General features: G+C 38.1%; 1 protein-coding gene across 1 annotated transcript; it reads right to left on the bottom strand.

Moving 5' to 3' along the window:
- Positions 1–9,010: 9,010 nt before the first annotated feature.
- On the bottom strand, positions 9,011–13,915 carry LOC108630298 (kynurenine/alpha-aminoadipate aminotransferase, mitochondrial). Its single transcript, XM_018033489.2, has 8 exons — positions 13,568–13,915; positions 13,279–13,466; positions 12,448–12,618; positions 11,655–11,915; positions 11,062–11,241; positions 10,128–10,254; positions 9,728–9,936; positions 9,011–9,650 (listed from the first exon to the last, which is right to left on the bottom strand). Exons 1-8 carry the CDS (start codon positions 13,659–13,661, stop codon positions 9,567–9,569), a joined length of 1,314 nt encoding a protein of 437 aa, XP_017888978.1. The 5' UTR covers positions 13,662–13,915; the 3' UTR covers positions 9,011–9,566.

Raw genomic sequence — 13,915 nt, 5'->3', positions numbered from 1 at the left:
TCGTTAATCGCATAACGGAATGTTATTTAATCTTGATAAATTGATAAAATAAATAGTATTTTAGTTGTGGCTGTTCGATATTATTAAGAAATTGTTTGTTACGTCCTTGTCTAATCAATTGTAATATCTACATACACACATGTACATTCTTTGTTACGCATGTGCGACAGTTTCGAGTTTCATACATATATCTGCCTTTGGATAGTTTTTACTTTATGTGTTACATTCATAATATAATAAATTTTATTCGTAAGAAATCAAATATTGTTTAAGAATGTGTTAACTCTATTGTAGTTGGACTTTTAAAATGTTCATTTGTCATTCTTTTTAACTAACACATCTGTACGTAAAGAACACTGTAAATGCATTGATAGTTCAATTATGTCAGCTCAGCTCGATAATTGCAGCTTTCAGCTGCAAGCATTTTTGCGAGGAAGAACTCCGCCTCCCGCTTAATCCACCCCTGAGAATCGTTCGACGGAAACTTGTGGTCGGACCTCTTCTTGTGTATGTCCAAAGTTTAATTAGTTTTTAGAATGTATTGAGCAGCGACCGGAGAGGGGAAATAGGTTTAAGTTTAGTGTAAGTTCTAGTGGCGGGACAATTTTACCGGGAAGTTTTTCAATTTTCTCAGCTCTCGGGCTGCCTTCTGGAAAGGATCGGAGATGCTCCGACGCTTCTCTCGTTGTTCTAGATTTGTTTATTGCCGTCTGAAAGAATGTAAGGATAGGTCGACCAACTAAAATTTTTTTCGCCTCGTTAAATATATGTTCATTAGTAATATCGACTAACGTTTATATATGTTATCATTATACATAGAAATATTAAATTTTTGCAGAAACGATATAATTGGCATTTTATACAACAGTTATCGTTCTCATTCAATTGATAACATCAGAGAGCAATAATATGTTTAGTTTTATAATAGCTTATAGGAAATGAAAGTAGCTGTATGTCAATTCGTTTTGATAAAAATTCTCTGAACTCGATTATAGCCCAGACTCCTCAGATTTGTCTCCAGCCTCTCGGTTTTTCTCCATTTCACCTTCCGCTTCCTCGCCTCAGGTTTCTCTTTCTCTCTTCTCTCCCCCTCTCTTAGTCTAACTGAGAGCCAAGACTTCGTTAATGGAAATTGATTACCGCAAGAAGACGATATCTAAATCACGTTGTTCTCTCTTCTAGTCCGTCTAAACTTTATCTCCCTGCAGTCGTCGCAATTCTTTATCCGACGATTTTCTTCCACGGTAATCATTTTACACCTTCGGACGGATTTTTATCACGTATCTCGCGTGTTCGAATTCTCGGTAAGCGACCGGAAGAAAACGTTCTGTTCGAAATCGAAATAATTGTACAATTGGTTAATTCCCGTACAAATTGAAAAATAATTTATTACGAAACGGTTTATTACATACTAAATAATATGATTATTGATCTCGTTGCGGTACGCATTACCGTTTCGAAATGTGATATTAATGTAAATTGAACAACGCGAATGATCTTGTTTTATCCGACCGTGATATACTACAAAACTCGTTATTTATCGTAAAATACTATATAATTCCGCGAATTTTGGCCATGGTAATCATAAATTTCCAATAATGCGAGCATTAATCGGACGCGAATGAAATCATATAAATCTTTCGCAAATTAAATGCGTATCCAAATATTGTTACAGCTCTCATTTATTTTATTGATATACATGAACTGACCGATATAAAAAAATTGACTAAATATTTTTCCACAAATATTATAAATTTTATTTTTGAGAGACCTCAACAAGCGTGTCTATGGAAGCGCGGATTGCGTGCCTCTATGATGGATTAAGGGCGAAACACATCAGTATGGGCGATAGAGTCGATTTTAAACTCGTCACAAGTGGATTTAGCACTTTTCGTGGACTACGCAGCCGCCGGTACCGGCGGCACGGCGTCAACCGCGGAGACCATGCGAGCTGTTATCCAAGAAGTCAGTATTCCTGATCCCTTTTCCACGATGAGCTCTGGACTTACTGCTAAAACGTGGCAAGATTTACTTCGAAACTTAAGTCTTGGCTAAAGATTTATTACCGGTCTCCTCGTATCTTCGAATTCTTGACTACTGCCGTGCACACCGTCGCGTCGCGTCGCTTCATACCGTTCTGCATGTTGATGGCACTTTCAAACTACCATGAACAGCCAGGCAATCGTTTTCCTCTAACGCAACTTCTTTTACGTTGCTTATTTGTTATCGCAGTATAGTTATTTCTATTACATGATATGTTCATCCGAGTTTTATGTATGCTTTTTATTCTAAAGTTCATATCTCCGGGATGATTGATAATTATCATTGGTCAAAATCGGTTCATTGTGTCGAGTGTTGTTTAAATTCTCAAAACTTATGGAATAAGAACATGAAAGATTCTATAAGGTCCATAGACGTTCTCGAGAACGAACGTAGTTTCATCTTCGTCAACGTAGAGTTCAACATTACAGGAAGCCGAGGTTCCCTCTAATCGTTCAACTTGGCCACTCATGGTATACATCTCCCGCGAAGGAATACATCCGTACGCGATCCTTTCCCGCTGTGTTTGGCTTTTACAGGCACGTAAGTCACGCGTCAAGGGATGATTCCGCGTTGCGTGCGTTTCACAGAGCAAACAATGGGCCAACCCCGGTCGGGGTGTGCCCCGCAAATACGCGCAGACCGTCGAAGTTATGTCCACATTGATAGGAAGAGCTTCGGTAACGATCGAGGGACGATACATTCACGGTGGCCGAGTCGGGTCAGTCATTCTACTTAATTGGGGCTCCGGGCGTGAAATGTTCACAAAGTCAAGTTGGAGGAAGCGACTGTCCCTGGTAGAGCGATCTCCCAGATCGCCGATATTCGAATGGTCATGGGAAAAACGGTATCGCGACGTACGATCACGTATGTAGATTTAATATTTAGCTTTTAGAATATTTAAAATAATATATTGAGGAAAAAGCGTGTTTACGAATTAAGATCTATAGCAATTTTTATGATTTCGACTTTTGTAAAATTCCCTTAATATGATTGAATGCATTGCTGTAACTGTTAGGTCTTTTAATATTGCTATTGTATAATCGGCAAAAAATGGCTTTTAGTAAATAAAAACGTACCATTGGTTTCTGGAGACAGTATTTTAATAAATATCTGTAGAAAATGTGTTAATGGAGTAAATTTGATTTTAAGAGAAGAGCCTATAAAAAGATCATTTTTAAGAGCCTATAAAAAGATCACTATTTATTAATTTCTCGCCAAGGAAGCCCAGATCTCAAACATCGATGGTTCACTTAATAAGAGATTTGTACACAATTTGAAAGAATGTATTTCAAAGAAGTTTCTTACATCTTAAATAAAGCATTCAAATAAATATTTATATCCATTTAAAGTACGTGAAAAGTCATTGTAAATTACTTTGTAAGGTATATAAACATTTTATCTAGTTTGTAAAAAGTCATAAGTTTTGCAGATATAATATATTAAAGAGATAAATTTCTTTTTATTGGTCGTTTAGTAAATTCCTTAAGAGTTGCGGTTCCTCGATACGGGCACAAAGTTAAACTTCGATTCTGCTCAAATTCGCTATGTGCGCCCCCTATTATAGGGCGGCCAGCTACCCCAATGGATTAGGAGGCCCCATAGAGGGAAAAATGTAATATAAAAGGCTTACCGGCTAAGCTGTTAATATGTTGTAGGACGATGTGTCCGAGCAGGAACTATGTATATATTACACTACTCAAACATATGTCCTTTCTGATCGTGTTTGTACAGGAAATACAGAGATTGTGGTCACGTTATGGCTCATTTAATTTCTGACGGAACAAGCGATTTTCTTACTCCGATTGATAGAAGTATTAGTAATAACAGCATTACAGTCTATTAAAAAATTTGAAATAATTGTTTAATCTTCTGATTGTAACTAGCTTTCATATAATCTATCCTTTCACTTGCACCTTTGATCTCTAAAGGACTGATGTGATCGAACTTATGTGTATAATATAATGTAGATTATCGATACAAATTAATTTCGTGCAACATGTTTTCACTATGCTTGTCCTGTCACATGGTATTGTGTCACTGTAGGAGCTAAAATGCTTATCGAGCTAAACGAAACGGACATACCAAACGCAGCTACGGTGTAGACAACACTTAATATATTTGCGTTTGAATTACGCCCCTGCGTACGACGTCGTATGGCCGAAGTAAGGGAAAAGGGGCGAACTGCACGGGCCAACGTCCGCCACGTGCCGTCACGTGACCGAAAAACTAATTGAGATATGAAATTTATTTGGCAACGCGTTGTCAGTTTCGATGTTCTTGATGAAAACTTTGCATCGTGCGACGCGTTTAATATCCCTGTTCTCTTACTTTTCTATTTCCGAATGATTGATTTCAGAGGTATATTGAGTCATTCTAATAGTTTGTATTTATCCATGGCAAGCAGGCATTTTAATTTCGTTCGTAATAAGAACTTTTAATTGACTTTTCATATGCGTACAATTAAAGAATAATGATTAATAAGTATTTTTCGTTCAAAAACAGTCTGAAAGATGTTTCAAGTATCATCTAGGTGAACTTTTGGAAGTTCGGTTAGACTGGTTAGAGTAATGATGTCTTTACGTCGTCTATAATAAAAAAAACTTTGGACCTCCATCGAGCAACAATAAATAACAATATCAACCTTTTTTCGCTGCTCATAAAACACTCAGAACCCTAACCCACGTCTTCCGACTCCACGAAGAAGAAGCTGAAAGACCTCGACGTATCCCGGCCTGTCGGTCGAACGATCAACAATTCACGATGCAATTAAAAGTAAAGTCGTCGGTCTCTGTCGTCCTCATCAATGTATGTGGGATCACCTGTAGGTGAGAAGACCAGTGTAACCATCGAAACGGTCGCGCTTGTAAATGCGCTCGCTCGGAAGGGGACGAGTATGCAACCCGATGAGCACCGTTCGCTATTTCGGCGCGCGAAATTAATCGTCCCCGCTCTGTCATTTCGATTTTGATCTTAACGGGCGAGAGCAGCGAGGCGTTATACGAGGCCGCTCGATATAGGTAGCAATCCGGTAGTCTGCAGTTAATTTAGAGGCCATTTCCTCTGTAAATAGCCAATAAAAGCACGGTGTGCGCTCGCGCGCGAGCACCAAGCCGGTCGGAGCGCGGCTCTCGCGCGCGGCCCTCATCCTGCGAACCCGCTGGTAGCTAGGTAGTTGAACAAGAGGGGTCGATGTCGAGGAGGGACGGGAGCGAGACGGGACGCAATATTATAAAATTTAATGTCTTGGTTTACGGGCCGCGGAGCCGGCTATAACCTCGCCCCGATATTTACTGGGCAATCGCGAGGCTATATCGTGTACCGATCCGAACCCCTCTTCCACCGTCCTCCTGTCTCTCAACGTTGTTTCACGTTGTTTCAAACACGATCTTTTCCCAACCTTTCGTTTAGGCCTCGAAGCATGTCTCGAGATAGACTTTCATTGACCAGTGTCTACGTCTGTCTTCTCGTTGATTGCGAATACTTTACAGGCTTTTGGAATGTCGAGATGAAGTTGAAGCATCTTATAACGTAGGTAATAAAATTAAAATTATCATTAATGCATGACGCCGCATTAATATTACATGTGCTTAATTTCGTATTCATATTCTCTATGAATATCAATTTTTATGAATGAAGAACTCTTTTAAAGATTGAACGTTTTAATATACACAGTGTTCGGCTAACCCTTGAGAAATAATCGTACTTTCTCTACTAGGAGAGCTAAAATCCATCAAAAATCAAGAGCTGTATATAGATTTGGTATTATGTTAGTAAAAATATCGTGTAATTTACTTGAATTTGTTTTAAAATTGCCTAAAATTTTGTGAAAGGAGACACATGGTTCCATGTGTATGTTACCTACGGTGACATTGGTTTCATTAATAAAGTTTTTCGGAATTGTGCAATGTAATACTCAACAGCATTTAATTGTAGTCTGAAATATTTCTTGTTGCTCACAAATAGTGGAATAATAGTGAATTGCTGTGCGGCGGAGCACTCTATATGTATGTACATACATATGTACATATGTATAATCATACATTTAAAATCGATGAACGAGACTTATTTCGAGTTGACGACAGACAGTAAACATAATTTAATTTTCAATGCGAATCTGCCATTCTTCCACAAGAATGCATTCATGATTGAAGAATGATCATCTGTAGTACAATCCAGTTCAGGCGTCCCAAGAATTTGAAAATAATTTTACGTTGTGCCTTGAATACCAATTTGTTGTGATTCCTAGCAAATGAGTTACCAAGAAAAGAAGTAAATACGACGAACCTGAAACCCTCGTGTGTACACTGGAGGAATAAAAAGACGTCTCGCAGTGCGCGTAGATGTTTTTTCCTTCGTCGACGTTAGGGTAACTAACGACAGGGTTGGATAAGAGATAGCGCCTCTGAGAAAAAGAGGTAGCAGCCACTCTTTAAGCTTACCCCGAAATGCTTTCCTGTATTTTCCTTGGAACGTAGTAATTTTTATGCACAATACAGTGCCTGTAACTATTTTTTCTTAGCTACCATAGATGATTTCAAAAATATGTTAGAAGTTCAGCGTAGAACGTTACAAAGATATTTGGTAAATTATCTTGTTCTTCATCTTTATTTCAATAATCGTAATATGTAGTACGTTATTTTGTTCATATAAGAGATATCGATATAAAATTAACACTATTCAAGATCCTAATTTATGTAATTACCATTAGTATATAATGCTATCTAAAGTAAATGTTCTCCAACGTACTATGGACTTTACTACTCCAATTTCCCTTCGCATCGTCAATTTACCACGTCGATCAATCGTAGACAAACGAACTTCCTTGCCGTCTTTCTCTACGATTATTGAACAGATTCATTATTGGTAATTTATAATAGTTGGTCAGTCAGTCGAGAGCCACGAAATCACATCGAAGAAAAGATTGGCCACGTGTGGTCCTTTAATTTTTTATTAGCCCAGGTGATGACGCGGTACCGGGGGGACCGAGATGTTTACGGTGATATAATGGCCGGGTGCAAAGGATTTTTCCGTGCGACTCGAGCCTTGAAAAGCAACCGGTCGGCTACGTGTGGGTGCGTTGTATTCGTGGTCGGGACGATATACGTAGATAGGGCGCGCGGAAGGATCTATCTCTGCCGGATAGTCCGGGTGGCTGCTCTTTCTCCGCATCAGCATGGGCGGGTGTGGGCCCGGCACATAGAAACGGCAAAACACAAGACACCGACGGCGGCGGAGAAGCCAGAGGAGGAAGAGCAGCAGCCACAGCCAGCTAGGGGAAAGGGCAGCCGAGGTAGCGACGTCACCACGGAAATCAAGAGTAATGCCAACACGAAACTGCACTACCCCTCGCACACCCTTGCCAACCCCTCTCCTTTCTCTCGCTTCATTCGTTCTGTACCTTTCTCATTCCGTCTCCGTCTCCCACCCTCCCTCTCACCGACCGACTTCTCCCTGTCTTTCGTTTCGGCCTTCTCCACCGTTTCTCCGCTACCGTTTCCCTTTCTCTTTTCCTCCCTTTCGCCCACACTGCGATACTGCTCCTCGAGACACTCACCCACCGCCTCTGCATCTCACCTCCCGATCTCACCTACCCCCTGGGGATAACCCCCTTACCGTTCTCTACTGTATGTACGGAGCGGTGGTGTAGAGGCGAATGGGAGAGCGACAGAACGCGTATATGCTGTACTTATACAAGCGCGACTACGCTAGAGTCTTGAGAACTCCGCTTCTTCCCGTGTTTCTTCTCCTTTAGTCTTTCCTTCTTCGTCTTCAAGATTTCTTTCCAGTTCTGTCGTGTAGAGTTACGCGGCATTCTTAAAAGCTCGCAGACGCCGAATCGGGGTTGAGGTTGGGACTAGGCTTGCAAAAATAATGTTTTTCGTCAACTAAAACTCGCCGTAGATTCTTCAATTTATTTTCATCCAAGACAAGCCATGGTTTTCAATTTGTTTTTTGATATTAATTTTTTATAAGTACGTATGAATATCTCTTTGTACCCATGAAGACACTGATGATCGTGAAGTCGCAGAACTGACCTCAATCATCCCAGTAAGAAAAACGAAAGTGAACTGATTTCTCGCTAAAATCCCACTCGTGAAAATGTGGCCATTCGTATGATCGGTCGTGTCTGTGCATCCCCTATAACGGCTTTCAGAAACGTCTTTTAATATACACTATATCTTCGAAGGGCGCCAGGATTTCCCTTCGTTCTCCCGCTGAAGAAAATACACAAGTTACTTGGCTTAAATCCGTCATTACGTCTGTTTTAACCTTGTTCACCCTCCTTCTTTAACAATGTCTCACTCGCAGTACTTCTGTAATTTTTTTTTACTCAGTTCTCTTATTTAATCAACCAGTTGTAGTTGGAGGCAAAAACGATTTAAAAAAAACTTATTGTAGCAGAACTTCAAACACTCTTTTTAAACTTAAAATTCAGGAGCATAATTGACGTCGTTAAGAAAAATTGAGGATGGTTATTTCCAAAATGCTATATACGGGGAATCGATTAGGTAAACTTGTAGGACGGAGTGTGCCACTTTTTTCAGCTATTCTTGACCGATTCGAGAATAATCAAAGTGTGAAGTAAGTAAGTATAATTACGTCAACATTTTGTGAAAAAAATTTATGTGAACTCATTCGAGTTTGGTTTGTTCATGAAGAAATTCGAGTGATCAATAGAACTATTTTTGAATTTTAAGAACAGACAGAACTGTGTGAAACCCAAATATATATAGGAGTATCTTCAACTAATACTACTATACATTCGATTTAATTAATTTCATTCGATTACTTGATAATTAATCTTCTAATCTAAAGTGATAGAATTTACACGCTGCCTTCCATCCTTCTTTCTCATTTCTATTATACTGTATAACATTTAGTTTTTATTCATTGTCTATTTTGGTTTAATTAAATTTGTAATTGTCGAATCCCAAGGCAGTAGTGACAGTAAAATGTGAAAAAAATGTAACAAGGCAAATTATTAAATTTTATTTACAACCGAATACAAGATATTAAAAATTTGTACAATACTTTGCCGATTCACGATAAATACACGCATTACGAAAATGTTTCTAAAGTAATTAAGTACGATTAAGAAAAGTAGTGCTAATTAGTCATTCGTTTGGTAAACAATTACTTGTAAGATATAAAGAGAACATAAACAGAATTAATGATAAATGAAGAAAATGAATTGTGAAATTATAATAAGCGGAATAAAATATTTCGCATGATACAAAAAATTGATATACTGTTATAAATATTAAAACTAGACGAGAATTTTGATTTTATAGTCCTCTAGCGCACAAGAGAAGTAACATTTTAAAGGAACTTCAACAATCAATCTAGTTTGCTTTTACATTGATCGATAAGTTTTCGTCATCCAGTAACGACGATTACTATTTCTGTTCTACCAGCCTACGATACTGCAGTCTACATTACTAAATCAATGCAGAATCTTTGTCAAGTACTGCTAAAAATATTCTGGATATTTTTACAAAATGGAAAAAAGCATATAAAAAATATTAATTAATATAAGTGTCTTCTTTCATGTAGGTAAAACCATTTCGAAGCTCAGCTCTAATTAGGTTCCCCAACCTCTGCATAGCCTGGGGAAAATAGGAAAGTTAGCTATCATATAATGATAACTATTACACCTTAGTCGATATTTAAAAAATATATTTACCAGATCCATCTCCTCATAAGAAGCTTTGGAGAAACTCGCTCTGATAGCATTGCACGGTTTAGTGGAATCTTTCATGAAGGCTGCTCCAGGTGCCATTATAACATTTTCTTTGATTCCTCGTTGCATGATCATCTTCCAAGTATCCTTGATACCTCGTACTCTGATCCAAAGGAAGAAACCACTCTGCGGCAATGAAATATCTGCTAAGCCTATAAAATAATATTCCCATTATATTTCTTTCATTCTGCAATTCATTAATCAATTGGTTTACGTATATAGCATTAATTTGATGTTCCGTTTTACTTTAAAATATTATAATTATTTGAAATGTCTAATGAACTCGAATATTTGTTATCAATGTTTTACAAGTTTAAAAAACACTGTATTTGACTATACGAACCATTTAAATGTTTTTCGGCAATACCGGCGATGAAATCTCTTCGCTGTTTATAAAAATGCCTCGTCCACATGAAATGGTCCATCAGTCCATCGTATCCCCACAGTTTCATCAGTTTGTATAGTATCACCTAGTGACAGCAAGTAATGTTATCGTTCGAATAAATGATTTCTTCTCGGTTCACGGCCAGCGATAGCGGATAAACCATGTTTATATGCGCGATAACAGCCGACACGCGCCACCGTACGTATAAGCTCACGCACGCGTCTACTGATAATTACGTGAAGCGTGCGACGGCGGTCTCCGATATTTTTCACGTGGTTTCATCATACATAAGTGGGAAATAATATTTACGACTGTAACAGCGATACTTGACCATCACCATAATATCTCTATGAAGCGTGCAATGGCATGAGTTTTATACACAATTTCACCGATATCGATGCATTATTCATTCATCGACTTCTCTTCCAGCTTGAAAAAAAGCTCGATTTGTAAAGTGGTTCGTGTCATATAAGCTTCTGATTCTACTGGAGTTTATACAGTCTTACAAAATATTTGATGTCGTTGTAAAAAAATCAATCAAAGATAAGAAGCTTTAATTAATATTTGTCAAGCGATAACCCGAATACGGAATCGCTTTTTTCTGCCAATAAATTCTGCTGATACTGCATTTAGACAATCGCGAACTTGAATACGGTAACAAGACATGGACATTTCTTTTTAATAATTGTAGACTTATTCAAAATCTGTAAAACTTCAAGTACTTGTTTTACGTATATCGCATCTGGATAAAATCGAAAATACAGAATTAGGATACGCATGTATTTAAATATATACAGGATTCTAAGTTTACGGCAGACGCGAACGCTCTCTGTTTCCCTTCCAGTGAAGGTACTATATCAACGGTTAAGGGATGAAGAACCATTCTACCAACCTGGGATAACGTGGGGGCGTGCAAGTGGCTGCTCTGCAAGTGACGTTCTATACTCGCTATTAGGGGAGCTGGCGCCGTGACGAAACCCAATCTGAGACCACTGCTGATCACTTTCGAAAAAGAATCCAACCTGATCACTCTACCTTCTGTGTCTAACGATAAGAACGATTTTGGTTCTACCTGTACAGACAAATAACGCGTTTCTATTATTTGTTAGCAATAATTCACGTAATTAGGATAGAGATCACTCAGAATGTTACTTCAAACGTGAAATAACGAGTTATTTAGAATGATTATGGAACGAAATGGTATTCCGATTAAATTACGCAAAATGATGATTGATGTTCATTGAACAGTATTGCTGCGTATTTATTTTATGAATCTATAATAATAATTAGATTGAAGAATAGAGAGGCTAGAAAATATTTATGAAAGTACCTTATTCACTTAGTGCGCACTTAGCGTAAGCGTTTTGTAATATACATATACATTTTTACGTTGATATCAACATTTATACAAAAATTATAAAACACATTTTTATGATCTGTGAATCGTTGTAAGAGATAAATAGGAAACATGATAACATCACTTACGTCTTCGAAATACATAAAATGATAAGGATCATCATCCAAGATTAGGAAGTTGTACTCGCAGGCTATTCGGTAGATCTCCTTCCGCCTTTCCAACGGAATAACGACACCCGTGGGATTCGTTCCGGTGGCGTTTATGTACATGATCTTCGGCATCTTCTTACCAGACAATTCCCTGTTCCTCAATGTTTCCCTGAGAATTTCTGGGACCATACCTTGTTCGTCCTGAGGGATCGGGATAAGCTCCGTCTGGTAAGGCGCAACCTATAATCGAGAAACGATTTTGCTCCAATCTGTTTCGCCCAATCTTATACTCATAAAAATATTCTTCTTCAAAAGCGATGAAAATTATTCAATACCTCTTATCTATAATTTTTCGTGGGTTATTATATAATAGAAATTGTGTTTATGATCTTTGATATTAGAACAGGTATCGATAACTTCATTAATTATAATTAAAAACGTATGCGAGATAAACTTGGCTAACCTTCTACCGGAAGTTCTTTAGGTTATTCAAATATTTGTTTGATCTCGTGTTTATAATCACACCATTTTATCTCAACACTATTTCAATCGCATTATACGTCAATGCATCATGCGTCAATTTGACATGTTACGTTTGTTAACATTTCTATATCTTTTTTTTTTACTAATTATTAAAAAAGGGAGGATAATTCGTTCTTGTTTCGTATCACGAGGGGCTACCCTTCTGACCTTTAATAATTAAGGTGCGGAATGTATGCGCGAGGAAAATCATGGTAAAAATGTGAGCCAGGAACAATTGACAATTACTGACCACAACATCTACGCCCGGATAAAAAGGATCGTGCACGAGAAGCGGATCGCCGGGGCCGATTATGGCCTCGAGAGTTTTGCTTAATCCGTCCTGAGCTCCGGAGACGACCACGATGTCGCGGCTCTCCCAGAGGGGTGGTGCATGCGCCCTTCTCTGGAACTCCCTCAGGGTCTGAAACCAATTTAATATCCAATGTCGTTAAACATACTGAAGACAATTGCATTATACCCGGGGGAAAAAACGTGAGAAGGAAGCCATTTAAGAGTAAATGTACAATTATCTGACACGCTTTTGAGACACGTAATCGGTTACTTACCTCGTTCTAGTCAGGATTTTTAAAGCGCGGTGTTAAAAAGAAACAAGGGAGAACATATAAAATGTCTGTTAACTCTTAGAGTGTTAGGAATTTATGATTTTTAAATAAAATGTAAACCACAAGATTTTTAGATCTGAAATCAATTTTTTTATCTCAATCAAATTAACTGCGATCTGGTTCTTTTATCGACATTGGATCTATCATCAACAGCGAACGAAATTGTTTCGTTATTATACTATCTATAGAATTATCCTATTATTATATGCATGTTTCTGTAGTATTTCCTGCATTAGTGTTGTGCATAGTAAATGGTAATAAAGTCATACGTTCTGACAAATCTGCGAAATGTAACAGTACTATTCCTTCTACGTTTCGTAATACTACTTTAGCGTCGAATCTCGTTACACGGAGATAAACGAGCTAGATAGTATAATAGAACGTTCACGTAAATTTTACAATGTCAACTAAGCTGTAATTGGTAAATCACATTGTTACACTGACATGCACTTAATTACCTGGAGAAGTGGCGGGTAGCCCTGAGAAGGAATGTATTGCAAAGCCGCCCCCAATTCTCGATCCTCCAGGGTGAAAGACGAACCGTCTTTCAGTTTGATAGAGATTTCTGTGAAAGGGAAGGTTTCTTCGTTCGGCATACCCTCGGCCAATGAGATCACACTCTTCGGCGAAGAATAGGCCAGTTTCGCTGTAGGCGAACACGCGATGGAATCTCGTTAGTCAACTATTTTCCATTTTCTTCGCTAATAGTTACCGATAAATATGATCATTTAACAAAGATTTCCTTACTCAATTCTCTAATGGTCGCCGGCCTCCTCCGCTTCGACACTTCCGTCTCAAACGACGAATAATTCATTCCAAATTCTTCCTTGGTCTGATGCATCTTCGTTCACTTACTATCAACGCACTTTCAGATCTGTACCAATAGTTCGGCACTAGCGTTTAAAGTAAATTGCAAACGTGTAATCGCGACGGGCGAAAGATAAGAAAAAATATATTTTCGTTCGTAAGAAAGTTTATTAACACACTATTAGAAGCAAATTAGAATATGAACGAACATAAAGAAAAACACAATTTGTTTAACAACATGTTTTTTTATGGATTACCAACGCTACCACTATCAACACTGACAGCGCG

The sequence above is a fragment of the Ceratina calcarata genome, unplaced genomic scaffold, assembly GCF_001652005.2.
Source record: "Ceratina calcarata isolate Rehan_Ccalc_2016 unplaced genomic scaffold, ASM165200v1 scaffold72.2, whole genome shotgun sequence".
NCBI classification, from domain to species: domain Eukaryota; kingdom Metazoa; phylum Arthropoda; class Insecta; order Hymenoptera; family Apidae; genus Ceratina; species Ceratina calcarata.
Note: the sequence above shows the minus strand (reverse complement) of the source record. Positions and strands in the feature narration are given on the sequence as shown.